The sequence below is a fragment of the Stegodyphus dumicola genome, chromosome 5 (genome assembly GCF_044657685.1).
Source record: "Stegodyphus dumicola isolate Sdum_Otavi_A_Nest chromosome 5, ASM4465768v1".
Classification (NCBI taxonomy): domain Eukaryota; kingdom Metazoa; phylum Arthropoda; class Arachnida; order Araneae; family Eresidae; genus Stegodyphus; species Stegodyphus dumicola.
Window position 1 is genome coordinate 12,652,484 of NC_140772.1, and position 24,147 is coordinate 12,676,630.

Consider the following 24,147-nt stretch of genomic DNA (forward strand, 5'->3'; position numbering starts at 1 on the left):
AGGTTTCCTGTACATCAAGAAGAATGGCTACATTGTCCCTATTAGCTGCGACGACAGTCGGTTTCCAACCCTTATTGCAATTGATAATGATGGCCCTGGGTGGTTTCTCCAAGTCGCCTGTTTGAAAGACAGACCACTAAAGCAGGAAACCCACAGCAAGTCCGTCCTTAATATAAGGCTCCTGAACAAAGATGAGATCAGCCTCACGTTCTACTGCGTAACGCGTAAGTTGAAGAACAGCAGCCTTAGCACGTTGAAGATTGATCTGTATACATTTTAATTGAAAGTCCACTGCAGATAAAATCCATGTTTATAGTATCAGCCAATGCATTTCCAATATAAGGCAAGGATTGATTATTAGTTCTCGTGGTTTGTCTTATCTCGGATGGATTGCACATGACGTTGGTACTGGATACAGGCTGAGTCGTAGGCAGGATGGTCGTAGTCGAAACCAGTTCCGAATCGAGCATTGGCATCACTGCAGTTGATACACAGTGGATTTTGCGCTGTACAGTCCCGGATGCCGTGCTCCTCAGCACAGTAGGAATAAAATTGTTTTTGACTCTTGCAGTTGGCTTGTAGATGACCGAACTGCTGGCATTGGAAGCATCTGCTAATTTCAATGTGTTCCGAGACTCTTTGTGCCTGCCAGCCGAGGAAGATCTTGTGTTGTTGCATACGTGCACAGAAGCCTCGTGCCTCGCACTCGAAGATCCACTTAACGTGCCCTTTACGGAGCTCTCTGAGTCGATGTAGAGGCTTGAAGATGTTACTGGGCATGCCAGTGGCACCACTGATTTCGGCAGCGACATCCTCTGGCTTGATGGATTCGGGCAGGTCATGAACTGCGCATCGAGATCTGTGCCGGTGGGGACGGCTAATCTCCGCTGGGATGTCCTGGTTTTGGATTTCTTTTTCAAGGACATTGGCATCATCATTAGAGTTACAGATCACCTCCAAACCGCCTAGGCGGGTTTTAATAATTCTCTCAATGCCAACCTTAAGTTTTGAGCGAGGAACTTTAGCATTTAATTCAGCTTTGAGCTCAACTTCTGAGACGTCCGCTTTGGGATTAATATATATACTAGGCTTGTTATGTTTTCTAGCAATCTCCGCAAAATTAGGTATTGGTGGAGCAGGCAAAGATGTAGACTCCGGTAAATCACTTAGCAAAGGAACAGAAGGTAGTGATGGCGAGGAATGAGCTAATTCGCAACAAAGTACTGTGGAGGTGTTAACACCAATATCAACCTTGGTGGGTTTTACTACAAATTCAGGACCCGCTGAAGCAAGAGTTTGTAAAGCAGTAAGAGAATTTAAGAGTCTAGTGCATAAATCCGTGGGCAGCAAAAATTTTGAACTTCGTTTAGTAGTTGCAATTCTTCGAATGTCGTCACACAGTGCAGTAATTTTATCAGTATGAGGTAAATCAGATGCCAATACTAACGTAGGATCAAGTCCATTTTCTGGATGTGCTGAATCACCGTCAATCGGGAAAACTGATTGACAGGACATATTTCAAAGAAGAATTCTGTAAATACTTAAAGTACTCAATGACTGATCAATTGTAAAAGTGGCACGCAGTACTTAATAACCTAACAATGTTGGGTGCACTCCAAAACTTGTAACAAACTTGGTCGTTAAACTTCTCTGTTTTTCATCTGTTTTAACACTTGCTGTAATCCAAAAGCTGTTATATTCAGGTGGTACACACTGAGCACACACTATTTCAAATTGCAAGTGAGTCACAAAACACAATTTTTACTAAGTCCAAAAATTAGTGCAAAAATTTGTATCTCCGTTTCTAATTAACGGATCTGTTTCAAATTTGGAAATTTGAACCTTCCGTGTTCTTATTGGAAGTATGGCACAAGTTTCAAGTTGATATAATAATTAGCGGCCTAATTAGCAGTGGCCTGATTAAAAGCTTACTATGAAGAAATTCGCCATTGGATTTGGCCTTGACAGCTTCCTCTCCTCACGGGAGGGGAATGCGCAAATCGTCTTCCGAATCGAAATGTTGCGATGTAATTAGAGTAATTTGGCCATAATTAATTTTGCAATTATCCAATTGTCTTCACACATATCTTGAATTGAAGAGGGAATTTATCTCTACAAGATGATGTAACTTTTGGTTGCGACGGGTAACAACAGCTCCCTCAGAGGACTTCAAAGGTGGTATATCTGCTGGGAATAACACAGCTCAATGTTAATTTGTTGTAAAAATTATAATTAGAGAACTAATTGACCCACATATACAAATGAGGTATCAAATTGTTCCTGTTGATCTTAGGAACAGATAGCAACTACTATCAAGTCGATGTGAGTAAAATTTCCGTAGTTATTGAACAAAAAGACGGAGCTCAAATAGTGCGACTTACCCTTAAGATGATGTAACTTTTGGTTGCGACGGGTAACAACAGCTCCCTCAGAGGACTTCAAAGGTGGTATATCTGCTGGGAATAACACAGCTCAATGCTAATTTGTTGTAAAAATTATAATTAGAGAACTAATTGACCCACATATACAAATGAGGTATCAAATTGTTCCTGTTGATCTTAGGAACAGATAGCAACTACTATCAAGTCGATGTGAGTAAAATTTCCGTAGTTATTGAACAAAAAGACGGAGCTCAAATAGTGCGACTTACCCTCACGGAGTTTCCAAACCCATGTTATTGTTATTGTAATGGGGAAATTTGCCCAAAATCATAGTACTACTTTTTAAAGTTTCCTAAAAACTGTAGAGACATTAGGTAATTTTTGGAAGTTGGAGACATGAAAAATCAGCAACCGCCTTCGCTGGGAATCGGACCACGGACCTCTGAAATACCAGCTCAGTGTGCTGATCACTACACCACGGAGGCAGGATAGGAAAGCAGGAGAAATACCTTATATATACGCCCCTTTTTAAAGGACGACTGGGGATTTCAGGGGACCCAATCGCCAAATCCTGAGTGTCGAGAATCCTCATCCAACACCCTTTTTAGTTCAGACGCTACTGTAGAGACATTAGGTAATTTTTGGAAGCTGGAGAGATGAAAAATTAGCAACCACCTTTGCCGGGAATCTGACTACGGACCTCTGAAATACCGACTCAGTGTGCTGACCACTACACTATGAAGGCACGCTAGGAAAGCGGGAGAAATACCTTATAAAACAAATATGTTTACGAGAAGGGTCACACATTTCAAATTTAATTTCAAAAAAAAAAAAAAAAAAATACGCATTATTTTATGTATCCTATCTAGAAAACAAGAAACTTGCAGTACCTTTTCTAGTGCTATTGCAATTATTTCAGTGTCCTAGAGTAATTGTTGTTTCCTCAGTTCCATGTTACTTATATCATGGTTGCATTATTTTCTAAAATCCTATTCATGTTACGGTATATCCCAGTTTGGCAAATTAAAGACAAGGACATGTCCGAAGAACAGACAATCGCATTGCTTCACTCAATGAACAGCGATGCTGATAACGATGTATAACTGCATTATCTGCAAGAATTAATGTGCAAAAATCGTCCAAATATGTACATTTATAAATATGTACATTTGTTGTTCTCACATTTTTAAAATGAGTTTGGGATTTAATTAATGTTTAAAATGTAACTTCGTACCTGATTCCAGGCCTCTTTTAAATTCCTAAAATTTTTAAGTCACCAGTCTGATAGCCATTTTTCTGTACTATCCATTTCCTGCATTATGATTTCCATAATAGAAACATTTTTTTTTAAATTTCCGGTTGGGGGTACTGATTTTCATTCCTCAGTGTCCTTCAGTCGTGGTGGGTTTGTACTTAGGAAGAGTTCCTTTTGAAAGACTAGAAGCACAATAGAACTTTCTCTTGATAATATGTCGGGTCGATTTTTGCATATTTTTTATGCTTTTTTTAATATCCCATTGTAAGAAAATCCAACATAAACATCTCACTGAAATTTTATTTGCATTGATGGAATAAAGTTCTGTACATTTTTGTTGATAAACAGACCTTTTTTTTTATTTCAGTCATTTTTCCATCCCTGAGAGCAGCCATCATCATGCTAAATAAGTCCTGGACTCCACTCGTTATCAAAGCACACAGAGATGCACCATATCCATAACCACAGCAGAATCACAAATGTACCTCACTAGCGCCTATGCGTCACCTATTGAAGACCTCGATAACACCCTGCAAGAAATAAAGATGACTCTCCACAATAGCAACGTTCCTCGTGTGATCAATGGTGATTTTAACGCACAGAACAGCCTGTGGGGTTATTAACGTACGACCCCAAGAGGAACAGAAATGGAGGACTTTATTAACTCTAACAATCTAATCCTGCATAACGACCCTGAGGACTTACGCACTATTACCACAATCAATGGAAGAGGATGGCCCGATTTAACTCTCAGTACACACCACCTAACTCACAAAATCCAGAATAGGAAGATCAGCGAAGACTATTCTTTCTCCGACCACAAATACATCACCTTTGAAATTGCCCAGAAAATAGAAAACATACGGACGAAACGCTTTCGAATTTGTAGCAGCACAGAGAAAAAGTTTATCAAACTATTAAGTCTAAAAGTTCAATCCATTCTACAAACCATCACCCAGACTAATTCCAAAGAAGATGTCAATATATATGCAATACACCTCATGCGACTTATTCAAGAATGCTGCCATGCATCCTTTAAACTAAAGTCAATTACCAATCAAACAAAAGCTAACTGGTGGACCAGAGAACTGCGTGCAGATCACCAAAAGACCAGAGCGCTAAGACGAAGATTAAAATCCCGCACAAACGACAAAGATCGCACAGCAGCATGGGCCGAATGCAACAGGCAAAGGGCAATTTATAAGAAGAAAATCACGGAAGCTAAACTAAAATCTTGGACCTCCTTTTGCACCAGTAACCAAAATACTTAGGGAGTACTCTATAAAATGGCCACCTCAAAGATTTTCAAGCTGACACAGATACACACCCCAAATAGCATACATATGTACAAGAACGCCAACGTTACGACAGAGGCCTTAAACAACATCCTAGACCATATTTTTCCCCGTGACAACAGCGAAGAAGACACCTCAGAGCAACGAGAATTAAGAACCTCCACTAATTCACCAAGCACCCCAGATGGCACACAATTTACAAAAAAAGAACTACTACAACTCATCAAAACACTCAACAATGTGAAGGCACCTGGCCCAGATGGGATTTCAAATCAAATTTTGAAGATGATCTAAAGTCAGCCCAGAAATACTCCTAAATCTGTACAATGAATGCCTGAAATACAACTGCTTCCCAGACTGCTTCAAGCATGGGCAAATTATCCTCTTCTCGAAGAAAAATAAAAAACCAAAGGACCCTCGCTCATACCGACCAATAAATCTACTACCAGCCATGGGAAAGCTCCTTGAATGACTTCTGGTCAATAGACTAAAATACCATATATATATAAAGACAATAGAATAAGTACCAACCAGTATGGATTTAAACCCGAAAGCTCAACAACTCATGCAATAGATATAGCAATCTCTCAAATACAAGCAAACAAAAGCCATCAAATGCATTCGGCTCTCCTATGTCTTGACCTGCAAAATGCATTTGATTCTCTCTGGTGGCCAGCTGTCAAGCAGGCCCTCAGGGAGATGCAGTGTCCAAGAAACCTGTACCTTACGATTACGGACTATCTCAAGAACAGACAAAGCACAGTAATCTATGACAATACCATAATCACCAGAAAACAAACTAGAGGATGTCCCCAAGGGTCATGTATGAGCGCGGACCTCTGGAACATCACCTTTAATAATATTATCGATTATCAGTGGCCAAATCATACAAGGATTGTAGCCTTCGCTGATGATGTTGCCTTCATAATCCAAGGATCTACACGAAGACAACTAGAGGAAAACTGCAACACCACCCTTAATATATTCAACTCATAGAATAAAACTCCAAATATCACACATAAAATCGCACGCACTTATAACACACAAGCCAGGACAAACAATAACCAGGAATTCCACGCTATCTTGGAAACAATAAAATGAAGACCATTAAGTCTGTATAAACAAAGTATAATACAAGTAAAACTTAAACCCTGGCACACATGCTGCTCAAACAACCAAGATGTCTACGAACCACTCTACAGAATAGCCACCAATAAAATATTTGCCCCTACTCAACTCCACGCAAGCAACAACCAACCAAACAGCAACGGAACAACAGAAACAACCCTCAATGCCATTTTGGACGCAGTAATGCAGAGACGACCCAGAAGATGATAACCCTACCCAGCAAGAACTACGCAACAACCATCAACCACCAACCACCATTAACCATAGACAACCCACCAATAACAGCAATAGAAATAGGCAAAATCATTAAGCAACTCAACAACAAAAAAGCACCAGGCCCTGATGGCATATGCAATAAAACTGATCCATCAAATTGAACCCAGTCTCTTCCTAAACTTAATTAACAAATGCATTCAGCTAGCCACCTTCCCAAATTGCCTAAAAACAGGACAGATAATTCTATTCTTAAAACAACATAAAGCACCAGAAGACCCCTCATCATATCGCCCAATTAATTTCTTACCCGCCATTGGAAAAATCCTAGAAAGATGTCTTGTTGGACGACTAAAATTCCACCTCCACAGCCAAAACTATATCAGCGACCACCAATACGGATTCCGACAACAATGCTCCACCATCCACGCCATCATCAAGCAAATCAACCACAACAAAGCCAATAACCTACACTCTGCAATTGTCAGCCTCGACGTTCAATATGCATTCGACTCAGTCTGGTGGCCTGCCATCCGTCAAGCACTAAGAAACATCAACTGTCCCCGCAATATATACAACACCATAATCGACTTCCTACAAAACAGAGCAAGCACCATTTTATACAACAACACTATCATCACAAGGAACCGGACCCGAGGATGCCCACAGGGAGCCTGCATGAGCGCAGACCTGTGGGTACTTACCTTCAATGAAATTATAAAACAAACTTGGCCACAATATCCACAAATTACAGCTTTTGCAGACGACATAGCCTTCATTGTTGGAGGAACACACGCCATACTTGAAAAGAACTGTCAAGAAGTAGTTAACCTCTTCAAAAGTCACTGCACAAGATACAAACTAAAAATTTCACCAGTAAAATCACGCATCATAACATTCCACAAACCAGGCCAAAACCTCACCAAGTAGTTATCAGTCAAGCTGATGGCAACAAGATAAAGCATACAAAAACAATAAAATATCTGAGAATCCTCATTGATCAAAAATTAAACTATATTGAACACCTCCAAAACATCAAAACAAAGACACATTCCATCAGCCAAAATCTCCACAGAATGCATGGAACAAACTGGGGCCTCAACCCACATATCACAAAGATTCTGCTCCAAACCGTCATTACAAAAATAGTAAACTATGGAGCAGCAATTTGGGCCCTACTGATGACAGAAAGAAAGAAGATCTTAACCACCATTCAAAGACAATTCACCTTGAACATCACAAGAGCATTTCAGACAGCTCCAAACTCAGCATTAGACATACTAGCAGGCACGACGCCACTCCACCTGGAAACAACATACGAAGTGATCTACTCCACTGTTTCACAGCTCCAAATTCTAATCACCTATGAATATACAAACTACAACCTGCAATACTATGAAACCAGATCCCTACCATACAACAGGCATCCAGCAACTCCGCATACGAAAATAATAACAATCAACAATAACAACCAGCAACTCAACAATAACTCAACAATAGCCTTTACAGATGGAAAGATAGAAGAGAAGGTTGGCTGCGGTGTCTACTTCCCCATCCAAAACCCCATTAGCCAAGAAATTAAATGGAAAGGTTTTCTCCATAAAAACAGGACTCACCATAGACCAGAAATTCAATTGGATACCACATCTTCAAAAAAAAGCTAACCACAGCCAAAATCGCAAAAGCATTAAGGGCGATGAAAGGATATTCCTGGGGCCTTAATCATCGCATTATGAAAATTCTATTACAGACAGTAGTCAATAAAATAATCACCTATGGAGCCGCTATCTGGACCTTTCCCATGACAGCAAGAAAAATTCGGACCCTTAACTCAATTCAAAGACCTTTCTTGATCAATATTATCCGATCATTCTCAACAACCTCCACCAACGCACTACGAACAATAGCCGGGGTGACGCCACTACCAATTCAAACAGAAATCGACGCACTGTCCACAATCATCCTACAACTCAAGAAAACTTCGACGTACAATGGCGTAATTTTCAATTCACAAGAAGATGAAGAAAAGCCATTGAAATATAACAGACATCCCGCTTTGGGTCTTCACAATCTCCATTGCAACCTTGACAAGCCACCGCCATCAATTGATTTTATACTGCATACACGGATGGCTCAAAGATCGAAAATAAGGTAGGAAGCAGAGTCACCATAAAAAGGCCTCCACTGCAAATGGCAAGGTTACCTTCGGACGCAAAATAGTGTATATCAAGTAGAGCTCATAGCCATACTAAACAGCATTATGCAACTTAATGACTTAAATACAGATACCATCCACGTAATCACCAACAGTCAGTCTTCCATACATGCCATCAAACAACAGCACACAAATTCTCCTATAGCCCACCAAATTCAAGACATCATAAGCACAAGTAATAAGAAATTTGTCCTGTCATGGAACAGAGGGCACAACGCCTGTGAAGGCAATGAAAGGGCCGATTATTTAGCAAAACAGGCAGCTCTAGAACAAACAGGATCTCAAATTCATATCCCATGTCCTAAATCAGCATTAAAATACAAACTAAAACAAATGGCGAATGAAAAGTGGCAACGTCAATGGGAGCGAGGACCACAAGGACGACGTACATTCGAACTACTACGGAAGGCTGATGAAAATAGTACAATTTCAACATAATTCCTCACCCAGTACATCTCAGGTCACGGTCCCTTCCCCAAGTATTTTTATGATCGCAATATGGCTACGTCGGATAAGATGCATATGCGGAGAATGCGGAGACCCTGAACTTTACATATTTCAGTGTCCACTAATGTCAGCCCATCACATTCGCCATCCCACTGACACTGGAATAGAATTTAGAAGATTCATTATTAAGCACCGTAAAGTTTTCCAAAACATCAAAAATATTATTGATTTCTTACACCGCCAAGGACTGGACCTGTGTCATCCATAGCTTACAACCCCAAATAATCCTCTAAGTTCATAAAATGCAAAAATAAGAACATCCACTCTCACCCTCATACTATACAGAAGTGCTTTTAGAAAACGCACTTAAATATATCCATTTATTGAGACAACCGTAACTTTTCTCATACCATGAACTATGAACTACTTCATACTGTGCAATGTGTGACAGATGCACCAGTACTACGTACTCAACGCTATGTACCATGAAATGAATTCATAAACTGTATGCTGTATTATGAATTGCACTATGAATAATAACTTATAAACTGTGAATCGTGTAACAAAAAAACCAAATAAACAACGAACCACATACCATAAACACTCCCCCCCCCACCAACAAACCTCCAAACCGAAACACAAAAGAAATATGTATATACATATGTAAATAACTTATTGTAATTATGCATTGTAATTATTGTATCTATCCATTCAACTGCAAAGTACCCGTGTAAAGTATATCTGAGACAATATTGTCTGCAATGCAAATTATGCACCATTAATATATAACAGTGTATTATGAATGCTGCTTGCTGCAATGTAAACTAATTCCCGAGCATGGTGTTAGCGTGCCCGGTCAGGGTACACTTCTATAGATGGTTAGTGCAGTGGGGCGATACCAGTTTTGCCCATGGCGATGTTTTGGTGCCTCCTGTACTTCTTTCTGTCTGTCTGTATTTGAAGACTTTTAATGTCTGTAGCGATGGATTTTTCTCTTTTTGCCAACAGTTTAACTTTAGAAACAGTACCTGTTTTTTTCAGGTGATCACTTGAAGTCTTCATTCCATGCAGATGTAATAATAGAGACAGTTTCTCTAAAATTTAAAATTTGTTTTCGATAGCAGATGAAAAAATGAGTCATCAAATGGTGAAACACTGTATGTTATTTGCTGAGAGGTGCTAGCAATCCCTTCATCTGAAGCTTCACACACATTTCCGAAACCTTCGTAACTGGTTTGGAATACTTTCCAGGCCTCGTTTAAATCCCTATAATTAGCAAAAGCTTCGTCTAAGTGGTCAGCATTCTCATAAGGGTTCCATTGACAGTTCCTGCGATTTACTAAAGCTCTAATTTCCTGAAACATCAGCACATCGACGTTACAACACAGCAGGCGACACAGCGTTAGGCGAGCCTCCATAAACATCATCAGTCGGGATGGACCGTCCTCTGTTATTGTCCGAGACTCTTGAGAACTGAGGGAGGATAATATTCTTTAGTAAAATTCGAATTAACAAAAGTGAACAGAATACTTTAAATGACTTCACTTAAAAAGTATTCTTCCCTTAAGGGGACTTAAAATACATTTTAAGTTATTTCTTTCGATTAAGAACTTTCATCTACTTTTTATGAATATTATTAAGTGGTTTTATAAGACAAAATGATTTTAAGCTGAAAAAAAAATTTTTTTGCTAGTAATTGTTCTTAAATTTTAATTTTCTGAAGAAAACTTTAACAATAAAAATTCTTTCTTCTCCCACAATTTTCAATGTACTTGTCCCAAATTTTTTTATTGTATTTATTAGTGTTCTTCATAACATTAAGGGTTTATTTTTAAATTAATGAATTTATTTCTGAGAAAAAAAAAGCAGGGTTTTATGTAAAAACTTCAAAACAACATATGATCTCAAATACATTTTCACTTCTTATATTTTTTCTTTTCACTATTTTGCAAAACTTATCCTTGGTTCTATTAATCAAATAATTTTAAATAAGCAGTAAAAATATTAAATAATTTAGTCCATATCGGTACAAGTTTAGGACTTTAAGTAAAAGGATGTATTGAAAAATAGCAATTTAAAGAATGTAAACTGTCTGAATGGTTATTAAATCATTTCAAATTTCTTTAAATTTTTATTACTGAATTTCAGTACACACACACATATTATATATATAATAAAACCTAGTACTGTTCAGTTGATATAAGCATACGATTGATATAACTGTTGATATTAAAATAAATTACAAGCTTTAATTACAAACCTTAAGTGGCCAGAAATATTGCCAAAAAAATCATAAAATGCAAGTAGAATTTTTCTTTACCTGTTTTTGTTTCTAAAACATGTTCAAAACACATTTAATATCAGAATTAATTTTAATATATTTTCTAAAACATTTATAATCAATAGTAATAATATTAATTTGTCGTTTTATTCATTTTTTTCAAAAAAGTAAAATTTGAAATTTGAATAGACATAAAACATTTAAAACCCCTCAGTGACATATGTGATTTCTTTTCTTCTTTTAGCGATTTGTTCTCCTATACAAATCGCATTTTAAATTAATTCAGGTGTATTTTAATTAATAAAAAGTTTAATTGTTTGTTCCAGCAGCATTCAATAATGCTACAGTCAGGAACTTGATCACTTTCATTACACCCCCACTTCTGTTCTTATCGTATCACAAAGGGTATTTTTATAGAAAAAAAAAAAAAAAAAAAAAAAAAAAAGGAGGGAAATTTTATCGATTTGGGAGTACTAAGTCCCCTTTTAAATTAGATGTAATCTTCTTCGAATAAATTATTGCTATCCCAAATTGGCAGACTGAAATGAAGGTTAAGGAAACTATACGGAGGTTCCAAAATAATTTAAATATGTGGGTGTACCCCAACACAGCGAATCAAAATTTCGTCCCCCTTTTCTAGCTGGAGAATTTAACGACCACATAAAGCAAAAGTTTTTCTATCCCCTTAGAACACTACAGGGAGTCTTCATACTTTCCGAAGAAGATTAAGGCCATCTTGATGGGATTAAGTTAGTTATAAAGTTTTTGTGTAATCCGTTATTGAATATGATGTATCAGAAATTTCTAAAAAGGCTTTTTGTGAACTTAAACCCAGTTTTCTGAAAAAGTCACCTTTTGTTAAAACTTATCACACGCTTAAACTTCTTAATAACCTCATATCCAAAAATGCGTACACGGATCTACTGTAACATATAACAAGATAGTTTTTTCCAAATATCATTCAATTTGAATTAAAAATGAGAAGCATTTTCAAGACATGCGAACTGCGAAAAGATTTGTTTTGAGAAAACCGAATTTAAAGCTTTCTTCAAACTTACCTTTAATACATGGTCATGAGAATCAGCAAATTAACTTTAAATATGAATATATAGACACTGGATAATAGTTTTGTGTGATTTAACTATTTTTAATCTCATAATACTAAACTTGAGAAAAATAAACATGGCAAATTCATATGTGATTCAAAGTTAGAGGTAGAAGCAATTTATCCATTATGGAAAAATGAAACTGTTAAAATTCACCCGCATCCTATGTTTTACCTTCATTTACATTATCTTTTAATACTTTCCGAATACAATATTTTTTACTATTTCTATTTTTCCAGTTTTAAACTTCTCTTTTTGCTTTGGTTCAAGCGACGTTGATCACGCTTCCTCCTGTTCTAAGCCTATAGCATTTACATAACTAAAGTTAAATTCATTAATAGTTGTCAATACTGACATTTATAGCCTTTTTCTAAAAAATAAACACTTCTTTTGCCAAATATATAAATTATAACATCAGTAAATAACTGTTGAAGTACATTTTTTTACATTTTCTCCAAAATTTAAAGAGCAAAGTTTTCGCTGTTTACACATTTTAAATGCTTGTAATTCTTTAAAAGTTAGACTATTTCAACTCGTTTTTTTGCATATGATGTAGTTACGTATGTGGAATATTACGAGAGAATCAAAACACAGATTCAATATTTTGGTTGATTTTCAGCTATTTTAAAGTACACCGTCCCTTTAAAAAAACTGTGTGCTCCAGACAACACTGCCTCCTTTTCAGAATTTTTGAAACTTAATAGCAATATATTATCATATGCATGGGCAATAATGAAAGCATCTGATTCTATACTTTTTGCGTATTGAGTTGAAGTGTTGCCCAGCAGTGACTGTGTATTTAAAGTCGAGCATGATTTAACTGTTTCAGTTTTTCGTGAAAGTTTAAATATAACAAATATGTTTTAATGTCTTTTGGGAAAAGATATACTATGTAATAAATGGTCAAAATTTGAAAACCTTTCAAATCAATTGAACAGTTATAAGAAAACCTCAAAAATAGTCGAAGAAATGCTGGATTTGGTAACTGAAACTCTTCAGACGTGTTCTGAAAGTTCATCAGAACAGATTATGATATACCGATTAAGTTTTTAGGGAAAAGATTTCATTATTGAAAGCTAAATTCCCAACCTACACAGCTGAAATGATGACATGAACTTGCACATTATTTTAAAGCAGTCCTACGTGTTATTCTCTGATACAAGAAAGCTCGTCCTTGATTTTATGGCATCCTTCTTTCTTAAAAATGTTAACATTAAATGCTGGGTACTTATGAGATAAATACTTTGCATTTAACCCCCGACAACAAGGTTAAATGCAAAGTATTTATCTCAAAAATCTTCATGACTACAAAATCATGAAGAGGTTGGGAATCTTTTACTTGATAAGATTTGTATTAAACTTACTATTGCACATAAGAATGGTAAAACTGAAGGTTTGTCTTGTACAGATGTTCCTCAAAAAGCTCTTACAATCCAAACCATTGTGATTTCTTCAATCATATCTTCAAATAAAGAAGTTGTTGCAGTGTTTCCTGTAGATAACCTTAAGCCAAACGATTTAAAAATTCAGACATTACAGGTGTTAAAAGTTTTCATGATTGTGGCTTCGAGGTTGTTTCCATAATTTCCGACAACTATGTTAACTATAAATGCTATGTAATGGTCATATGGTGTCTGCTATTGAAAACGAATTTTATTTGGGAAAAGAGATTTTTTTACTGTTTGATTTAGTTTATTTACTGAAATATATAAGGAATAATAGGTTGAACCAAAGTGAAACCAATCATTTAAAATCATTTAATCATAATCTTTAAATGATACAGATAATAAGCTGTATTATGCAAGTCTATTCCATTTGAAAAAAATTATATATCATAGAGTAGCACCATTCTATACAAATAGCTCAAGCACTTTTGAAAAAAAGTGTTATATTCAACCTCTTTAGAAATGCAAAATGTTTCTACTGCAGTTTAACATTTTGATAAAAAAGACTGTTGTAGCACTGTAAGGTTTCCCTTAGTTCAATAAACCAAATATTCAATTTTTAATGATAATGATCGTTTTAAAAAACTAACAAAATCCCAGAAATTGAAAAATCAATCCTTATTAATACATTAATTTAATATTAGTAATGTGGAGTATCTCGTTGAAGACATTTCAGTGGGTATTTAAATTTATGAAACAGATGTTTAGTTATGAAGATGAGTATTTTTAATTGCTTCAAATTTTTACATTGAACATATTTCTAGATGTGTCTATGCATACCAAATGCAAAAAGAATCAATATGTCAAAATCTATGTGTAAACCAAATAATGAAATGGAATGCATTTATATCGCTATGTTCCCAGATTAATTCAAAAATAATATATTTTTATCTAAAAATTATGCTACTAACAATTAAATCTAAACATTGATAAATCTTATATCTAAGAAATGCATAAACTCTCTCTTGAATGTCAAACCTTTTAACTTAACATGAAATATTAATATTTGCAGCTCTCGAATTTCTGGGTACGATTTTTTATATGAGACAATAAAAACACAATTTCTTGTACTGCTTGGAAATAAGAGAAAATATTTAGTTTTAAATGCTAGTCACACCGTGGTTAAAAATTTGATATAATATTTATTTCAATTAGTTTAAAACTATTTGAAGTGTTTAATGCTATTAAACTGCATATAATGGTATGTAACAAAAGCTATAGTATCGTAAACTATTGATTAGCAAGCAAATATTAATATTATTTGAGAAACTCCCCTAAGATGCAGTCCCGTCATCTGAGTTTAAAAGATTAGTAATCCATTCTTCAGGTATTTGTTTTTAAATATTCCTTATAGGAAGAGAAGAATATATTTGTTTCTTATATACTACTGGGAAAAAGAAAGCGCCCTGACTCAAGATCAGTTTGGCTGATTGCTCTTAGCTGTGGCGTCACCAAACGTTAGTTTTGGCCTTCTCCCATCAAGATGGATTTGAGAAGACCTCTCCCTTTCAAAAAGCTGAAGGTTACAATTATACTTTCAGAAGCCAATAGCAGCCAAGAGTCATCGAACAAACAGGTTAATTACTTGAATAACACTAATAAATGCAAGAACTGGCAAAGAAAATAGAAGCTATTAGTAAAGACAAATGTTAGCATTAGAAATGTGTGTCTTTCATTAACGATTTTTCGGTACGAAAGTATGTTAAAATGTACTAGAAATATTTTTTAATTAAAGTAATCATGTAAATTTTTACAGAAATTAGTAGTTACATTAAAAAAAATAACTTAGTGTGACGTTTATTACAAAAACATTACTACGCGTTTGGAATATTGACGTATAATATATATATTTTAAATAAATTAAAATTATTATGCTAAGAAAATTTGGTACTTTTCAGTTTCGCCGGCGCAAATCTCGCCAAGCAGACTTTATTGGCGACAACATACAGTATACACATAAAAAAATATTAAAAAAACGTTAGTTCTAAGAATTCTTTTTTTGAAGGCATAAACATTTTAATATCGCATAAAATTTTATAAAAAGCCAATAAATAAAGACAATAAGTTTATAAAAAGACATTAATTTAAGAATTTACTATGCTTTCATAGTTCAACATCCTGATTCGCCGGTTTATATCACGTGACCCCAAGCGATCTCATCTCACGTAAACTACTCTACAAAAATCTAATGCTCTCAGTAATTATCTACATTAATTTCACGTTAAATCTTAATTTGGAACACAAGTTTAAATGTAAGAAATATTTCAATTCATACGAATAGCTTACTCAGAAATTATGTAAAACTGCAGTGCTTTACTTCGCTAATGCATTCTCGTTAGAATTGATGAATTTAACCCTTGATTTTACCTTTTCTATATTTTCGGCTTCGGGTTAAGTGCTGTGATTGCATCCTGATTGACTTAATTACCTAAAATGGCCTTAGACATAAAACTGAACTATCAGATAAAAATTCTATGTAATTATATGCCAGTATTGAAAGAAACAATCAATCTGATAAGAAAATGCTGCGACTTGTTTTGAAAATGAGGCTTAAAAGGTTACCAGCGAGAATATTTCGTTTGGCATCGATTGTACCATTATTGGCGACTTTGTCGCTTGCGCCGGCAAAACGGAAAAGTACCGAAAATTTTTCTAAAACTTATCTAGAAAGGAAGAATTAGATAAAGAGTACTGCAAATTAATAATCAATCAATCCTCTTAATAAATAATAGCTTAATTTCTTTTACCAAAAATTCATACTTTTTTTTTTAAACCAAAAGTCATAAAATAAAGCTCACAAAGTTAAAACACTTTCAATATGAATGGAAAATTCTGGAATAAACATGTAAGCAAAACTTGGAGAAGTAATCCATAATTCATTGATATCCGTATATTATGTTTGGGGGAAAAGTTACATATAATTTGTACCAAGATATCGATCACAGAAATCGAGTTAATTTCTTTACTTATTTTTTTTTCTTAATAAAGGGATTTGTAAAGAGATATGCTAAGGTAAAGGTGAAAAGTTTTGCAATATTTTTAAAGAATAAGTTTTAAAAATATTTTTACTTCATAAACTGAAATTTTTACAGTGCATTTTGCCACAGTAAATATGTACAGAGAAAGAAAAAGTTGGGGTAACTCTAGGTTTTGAAACTCGGGTCGAACTACCAATGTTTAATGACTTTTCCGCTTGAACGTGAGACCTTTTAAAACTAGGCTGATGAAATGCTATGCGTTGAACAGTGTATTAAAAAAATCAAAGACACAGCATTAGTAAACACAAAAGTATGCTGAATTATAGATTTACATGTTTGTGATTAAGTTGATGTGTATGCCGTTAAGAAATATTAGGAATATAACACAAAAGCCTCAACAAAAAAAGGCAATGGCAATCTAAGTCATTGCAATCAACTGTATAAAAGTATATGTATTGCTGTTAATTCCAATACTGTTGAAACATTTTTAAAAAATTATAAATGAGGTATATTATAAATTGCATGAACTCGTTGTACTATAACTACTACAGTTAGAAATATCATTAGCGAGATTTAGTGACCATCTTTCTTTACAAATAATTAATTTTGCAAATAATTAAGCCTAAAACTAGGCTGGAAAATAAAGTGTTAGAAACCTTTTCTATACTTATGATGCTAATTTATGAAAATTATCATTTAAATGTAAATTGGCATAAATGCGGTACAAAAATATACAAATTATACATACATAAAAATCTGAATACAATACAAAACGATCTATGAAAAACAAATAGATTAAGAGGAAATTAAAACTCCCAAGATATGAATATAAGAGAACTCGAATTTTTTCCATTATTTATGGAAATAGTGCAAATGTTCAGAATTATTAGTTATTATTAATTAAATTTGTATTAGAAATTCAATGTGTTTCAATAGAAACGAAGAATAAAGTACGGTTAGAGTAATTGAAAAACAGAATAAATATTTAAAGTTTATAATATTAGAATACGGAATTTGTAAGAAAGCTAAATGTCTTCAAAATAACTTCAATGTCTAAACATGGAAAGCTTAATAATATTACGATAATATTGGTGTGAATTTAAAATTTCGTAAGAAACCTAAATTTAGGTTTAATAAAGAGAATTTTTAACATTAGAACTTTTAACAATAATTGGTAAATATTTTAAATTTAAAACCATTCTGTCTAAGAAGATTTATTAATATTTATCTAGACAAGTAAACTAATTTAAAGTGCGCAACAAATCCGATATTTAATAGGTTGATTGCGTATCAGTTTTATGCTATGCATATATAAGTTGTAGATTTCAATTTGTACGTAATTCCAAGCTGTAGAATTATAAATTCCTGTAGAGAATACAGACTATCTAGCTCATTATTATGATGCAGGAATTAATGAAAATTATTTAAATATAAGTTGGCATAAATACAATAAAACAATATACAAATTCTAGATACATGAAAGCTTGATATGAAAAAGATGTTGAAATGCCAAGCTATGAATATAAGGGAGTTGGAAAATTTTTTATGAATTGTGAAAATGCTGCAGTTGCTCATGATCATCACCTATTATTAATTAAATGTATATTATAAATCAAATGTTTGTCAAAGTAAACAAAGAATAAAGTACGGTTAGAGTAACTGGAAAACAAAATAAATATTTAAACATTTCTAATATTAAAATACGGAATTTGTAAGAACATTAAATGACTTTAAAATAACTTCAAAAACTAAACATGGAAAGCTTAATAAGACATATATTAAAATAACATTGGTGTGATTTTTAAAAAGTCCCTAAGAAAACAAATATTTAGATTTAATTAAGAGAATTTTTAAAAATAAATTAAAGCTATTTACCAAAAATGGCAAATTTGAAATTTAAAACCATTCTACTGTCTAAAAAGATTTATTAATATTTATCTAGACAAGTAAACTAATTTAAGGTGCTCTACAAATCAGATATTTGATAGGTTGATTACGTATCAGTTTTATGCATGTCGTTAATATATATATATATATATATATATATTTATATATGCCCTTTACGCATATATACACTCATGTCCAAAATTATCTTTACATACCCAAAAATGATGATATTCAATGAAATATCGAATCAATGTGATCCGTATTTGCAGGGAATGTGTGAAAACCAAGCCTAATTAGCATTATCCAATCAAAAGTAATCAAACGGCTTGTGATATGCAAACCTAGGCGTTACGTCATCAAGCGCTTTGCGCAAACTGAATATTTGAGAGAATTTCTGCAACATAGCGTTTGATTTCAGTGTGTAGGGACTCAAAGCGGTTTGTTATGGCTTCGAAGTATCATTTGGAAGAATCTGTAAAGTGGTGAATTATCGGCCGTTTAGAAGCAGGGCAGTCAATCATGGAAACAGCCACATGTCTGAATATTTCAAGACAGACAGTCTCTAAGCTATGGAAACAGTTTCAAAATGATGGAAGTGTTGTAAGAAGGCCTGGACAAGGTTGGAAACGAATGACAACTGCTTCTGAAGATCGGTATCTGAAATTAACTGCCCGTCGTAACAGAAAGGCTACTGCTCGCCAGTTAAGTTCAGAACTTGCAGCTGCCACTGGAACTGTTGCATCACGGCAAACAATATACAGAAGGCTTAATGAAAAAGGCCTTTATGCCAGAAAGCCAAGGGTATGTGTTTTACTGTCTTCACAGAAAAAGAGGGATCGCTTTAATTGGTGTAAAGAACATCAAAACTGGACTGAACATCAATGGTCCCATGTTCTCCTTACTGATGAGTCGCGGTTTAGTTTAACTGGTGATTCTAAACGTGTTTACATCTGGAGGGAGTCAGGAACATGAAATGATCCCTCGAACATTGTGGAACGTGACCGTTTCGGTAGTGGAGGTGTGATGGTATGGGGTGGAATAATGATCGATGGACTTACGCCCCTACACGTGTTCAGCAGCGGATCTGTGACAGGCCAGATATATCGAGATGAGGTCTTAGATCCTTATGTAAGACTTTTCAGGGGTGCGTATGGACCTGACTTTTTATTTATGGATGATAATGCCCGTCCACATCGAGCAAACCTCGTTGATGAATTCCTTGAAAGTGAAGACATTAAGCGAATACCTTGGCCACCAAACTCTCCTGACCTTAACCTGATAGAGAACTTATGGGACTACCTTGGAAGAGCAATTGCACGTATACATCCTCCTCCTAGAGATGTAAATGCTCTGAAGATGGCATTGCTGGAAGAGTGGAGATTAATTCCCCAAACTGTGGTTAACAACGTTATTTCCAGCCTTAAATCACGTTGTGATATGTGTGTACAAGTCAGGGGAGATCATATTCCATATTAAATTCGTAAGACATAATTCTTTTTCTGAATCATTCCTTTTTTTCTTAACTCTCTTTGTCACACTTTATTACCATTTTTATTGTTTCATGCTACAATTTTATATCATATGAGGTGATCTTCAATTTTTTCTTTTGCATTTATGTGTCATCATGTTATGTATGATTCCACGAAAATTCATTAAATTATAAGTCATAGTCTCTGAGAAATCCGTGAATTTATGCATGTAAACATAATTTTGGACATGAGTGTATATAAGGAGATCTAGCTCATCATTCTTTTAAGCATTATAAAACCATAAAATGAGTGTAAAAGAAATACGTTTTTACTTTTGCACATACCAGATTTCATTTAATATTTGTTTTGCATGCACAGTTTTTACATCTGATTAAAGAAAATAGAGGCTTGAAGCCTCAGTAAAATGTCGTATTTATGGGGGATAAATGACTTTTTGTGGCTCTCATCTTGGGAATTCAGGGGGAGAGGAAGAAATCGCCCACTTCCTGAGTTACTTTTGTTGTTTTGTTCACCCATCATATACAAGGAGGGGGATGTAAAAGCTGGCTATTATTCGTTATAGGACAGTTGGCACTAACAAAGGGCTCTTCTGGTTATTTAAGTAAAGGGGTCATGCATTAAATTTCGTGCAGTTCGTATCCTACCAAATATACTGCACACAATTGTAAAACGGCTAGGGAAGGAGAAATAAGGAACGGAATATGGTAAACATCTGTAATCAGTGTTGCTTATATTTCAGACTTTAAAAACAAAAAATATTTTTTTAGCCCAAAGGGCCAATTTGGCCAGGAGGGCTTTTAATTTTCGGTCTGGTATTTTGCCTCTATTCACTATAAACAGTGGTTCACTTTTCAAGTTGTTGCCACCAAATTTTAGAATTATATTTCAAAACTTTAAATAATTGAGAATCTGCATAAATGTATGTATGTTTCTCACACTGTGATAAAACAACGGTCCCTAGAGCCATCCAATTTTGAATAATGTACTCCACCACTCGAACATGGGCATCTGGAAGCCCAAATTTGGAAATTGTTTTATTACCTAATCCATATTTTGTAAAATTTTAACGAATTTTTTATTAACAAACTCAACAATTTCAAAGCAAGCAATGGTAACACTTTACGGGAAAAAAAAAATTTTTATCTTAAAAATTTTTAACCATTGCCGTCTTGGGCGTCATATAAAATCTGAAAGCTTTTAGATTTTTTAAAATATAATTTGCATTTTGATGAAAATACAAAACAAATTAGATCAAAAGCAATCGGTCGTTACTATAAACCTTATAAATCAAAGAATAACTTACCTCATTTTCTCGAAAGGATCCAACAACAAACTGAAAAGTATGCTTAACGGAATGAGCTGGTTGATCCAGGGCTTAACCCTACACTGCATTTTTATTTTTCCTTGAAAAAAATATATATGTAATGAGAAAACATGAAAAAATATTTTTAAAAATTTAAGTCTAAATTTTCATTATTTTTTAACTAAATGTTAGGAAGCGCTTCCGCAGAGAACCCGGTAAATGTAAACATCGCCAACTTTGGCGATAATAGTTCAATCCTGGTAACCTATCGGATTCATCCTATTCCTCTGTTTGAAGGTTACAGCCATTCCTCTTGTGTTCATTTTGTTGAATTATCCCTGTCGTTGTTCGCATTTGGAGATTTATATTATTCTTCTCTTATTTATTATTATTTTTTCCGCTTTTCCATGTTATTTTTTCTGAATTTTGTAACAACGAATAGATAGAAATATTTTTGTATAATTAAAGAAGTTTTCATCGATAGATTTCGGTTCTTGGCTCCAATTTTTATGGCATAAAATTTTAACAAGATACTATATTGCTAATGCTTTTCTAACAATAACCTTTCAGAGGATGGCAGGTGTGACATAAATAGCTGATTAAATTGAAATAAAAAATATTATTGATTATCTAAGATTACATAGTAGTTTGATGCATCCCCATGGTCATCAAAATTAGCAAACCACTGCTAGTGTAAGGAATACTCAAATGACTCTTGAAAAATAATAAAATGTATAAAGTTCTAGGGTTTAATCCTAGTATCCGGTGCACACGGGATTTGACTACTTTTGGCGACTTTATTATGAGCAGTAAAAATGGGACATATACGATGATTATTTAACGAGTCATTCAAAGAAAATATACAGTTAAACATAGTATATACTATGTATACTATGTGTGTATATACATATACTATGTGTGTTATAGTATACATATATATAGACGTTCTTTGGATCATTTTTGGTATTGGCGATAATTTTCAAAGTCGTGCCAAGGTTGCACCATATACTAGGATTTTACCAGTTCTAGTTTTATTAACAATGCTATTGAAGAAAATTTGATTACTGTTGAAGGTTATTTGTATTGTCAAATATATTATGAAAAAGACAGGTTTATTTTCGTATATCCAGTTTAACCGGTTAGTTTTACATCTACATGCTTATTATCTGTGAATTTTTACTACCATATGCTTAATATATTATTTTGTCTGCAAGTTTAATATACTATTTTGTCTGCTAACTTGAATTTACATGCACTAAAAATCACATTTACGGCTGCGAGCTTGGCGAGTAAAAATTGCAATGCCGCCAACGGGTTCTCTGCGGATGAAAACCCAAATGTTAGTTTGTTGCCAAGTGGCAACATCGTGCAGTTAAGCATAAAAAATAAAAAAACAAACTGTGCCAAATGGCTACACCATGCATTCAAGAGAGAAAAATTACTGTAAATGATAGTCTCTAAAACAGTTCTTCTCTTTATAAAAACATAGAGGAATTGAGCATTTCATGCACTGTACTCTTGTAAATCCTTTGCAATTCAACATTTTACATCATTGTTTATATGTAGAATGCTCTGGCCTGTGATCAATTCTGTCAAATCTGATCTTTTGGAGGCTCTTTTCGAGAAGCATTTTTTGATTGTTTTCCAACTGTTTCCTCTGCACTTGATGGTCTCCCTCTTTTTAGTGATTTTACTTGTCCATGTAGGCACAAAGTTTTTGCTAACTGCAATCTAAAAGTAACAAGTTTCATAGGCTTTTCATTATTACACTTTTGTTTGTGCACTCTCTTGCAAAGCAACCAAGCATTGATAATTGTCAGGTCTAATAAATGGTAAAACAACCGATAATACCACTTTTTGCTTCATTATTATTTTATACCTTCCAATCAAACTGTCAAGTAAGTCCACACCTCCCATGTGCTTGTTATAAGTTGTTATAACATAAGGACAATTTACTTTCACATGACATTTTTGTTTCCTGTCAAAGCGCTGTACTTCACTTACCGGTTTGTACCAGCAAATGTAAAGAGCATTGTGACACTTTTATTATCTTTCCATGATACGTTTGACAGTTCACAACCAACATATTCAGCGACAAACTCAGTGATGGATCCACGAACGTGTAACTTCAGCTCCCTTTCAGTTGGAAGTTTGCAGTCTGTAATTCTATTTCTTCTAATAGTTCCAAGAGATAAGATTCCTTTTTTCTTCAAATATACTTGCAGAGGAATAGAATTGTAATAATTATCAAAGTAAAGTTTGTGATTAACATTTTCTTGAACAGGACGAGTTAATCTAATAACTACATTACTACTAGCTTCTAAATCAGGCTCTTGAGCAACATCAAGTTCTTTGCCACCATAAATATAGAAATTGTATGCAAATCCGGATATTCCACTCAAAATGAAGAGTTTGTAACCGTATTTATGAGACTTGTCAGGCATATACTGTTTTAAATGGTGTCTTGCTTTAGTAGCACGCATTTGTTCATCGACACACAAAGATTCTTCCATAGGAATGGAAAGGAAAGATTTTTGAAGTTCATCAATCAAAGGTCTCAGTTTGAAAAACTTATCCTGGCCTCCTTGCAAATCAGTTGAAAATGAATTATTGTCATTGAAATGAAGATATCTTCTTATTTTTTCAAATTCGTTAACTGGCATAGAATTTTGAATGAGAGATATTCCAACAACAGGATTCCAGTACAATCTAAAGTCTTTAAC

The 24,147-nt window shown here is 34.4% G+C and overlaps 1 protein-coding gene across 1 annotated transcript; it reads right to left on the reverse strand.

Moving 5' to 3' along the window:
* LOC146997052 (uncharacterized) lies at positions 1-23,012 on the reverse strand. Its single transcript, XM_085816456.1, has 3 exons — positions 22,867-23,012; positions 21,425-21,524; positions 1-10,407 (listed from the first exon to the last, which is right to left on the reverse strand). Exon 3 carries the CDS (start codon positions 1,513-1,515, stop codon positions 358-360), a length of 1,158 nt encoding a protein of 385 aa, XP_085672582.1. The 5' UTR covers positions 1,516-10,407; positions 21,425-21,524; positions 22,867-23,012; the 3' UTR covers positions 1-357.
* Between the last annotated feature and the right edge of the window lie 1,135 nt (positions 23,013-24,147).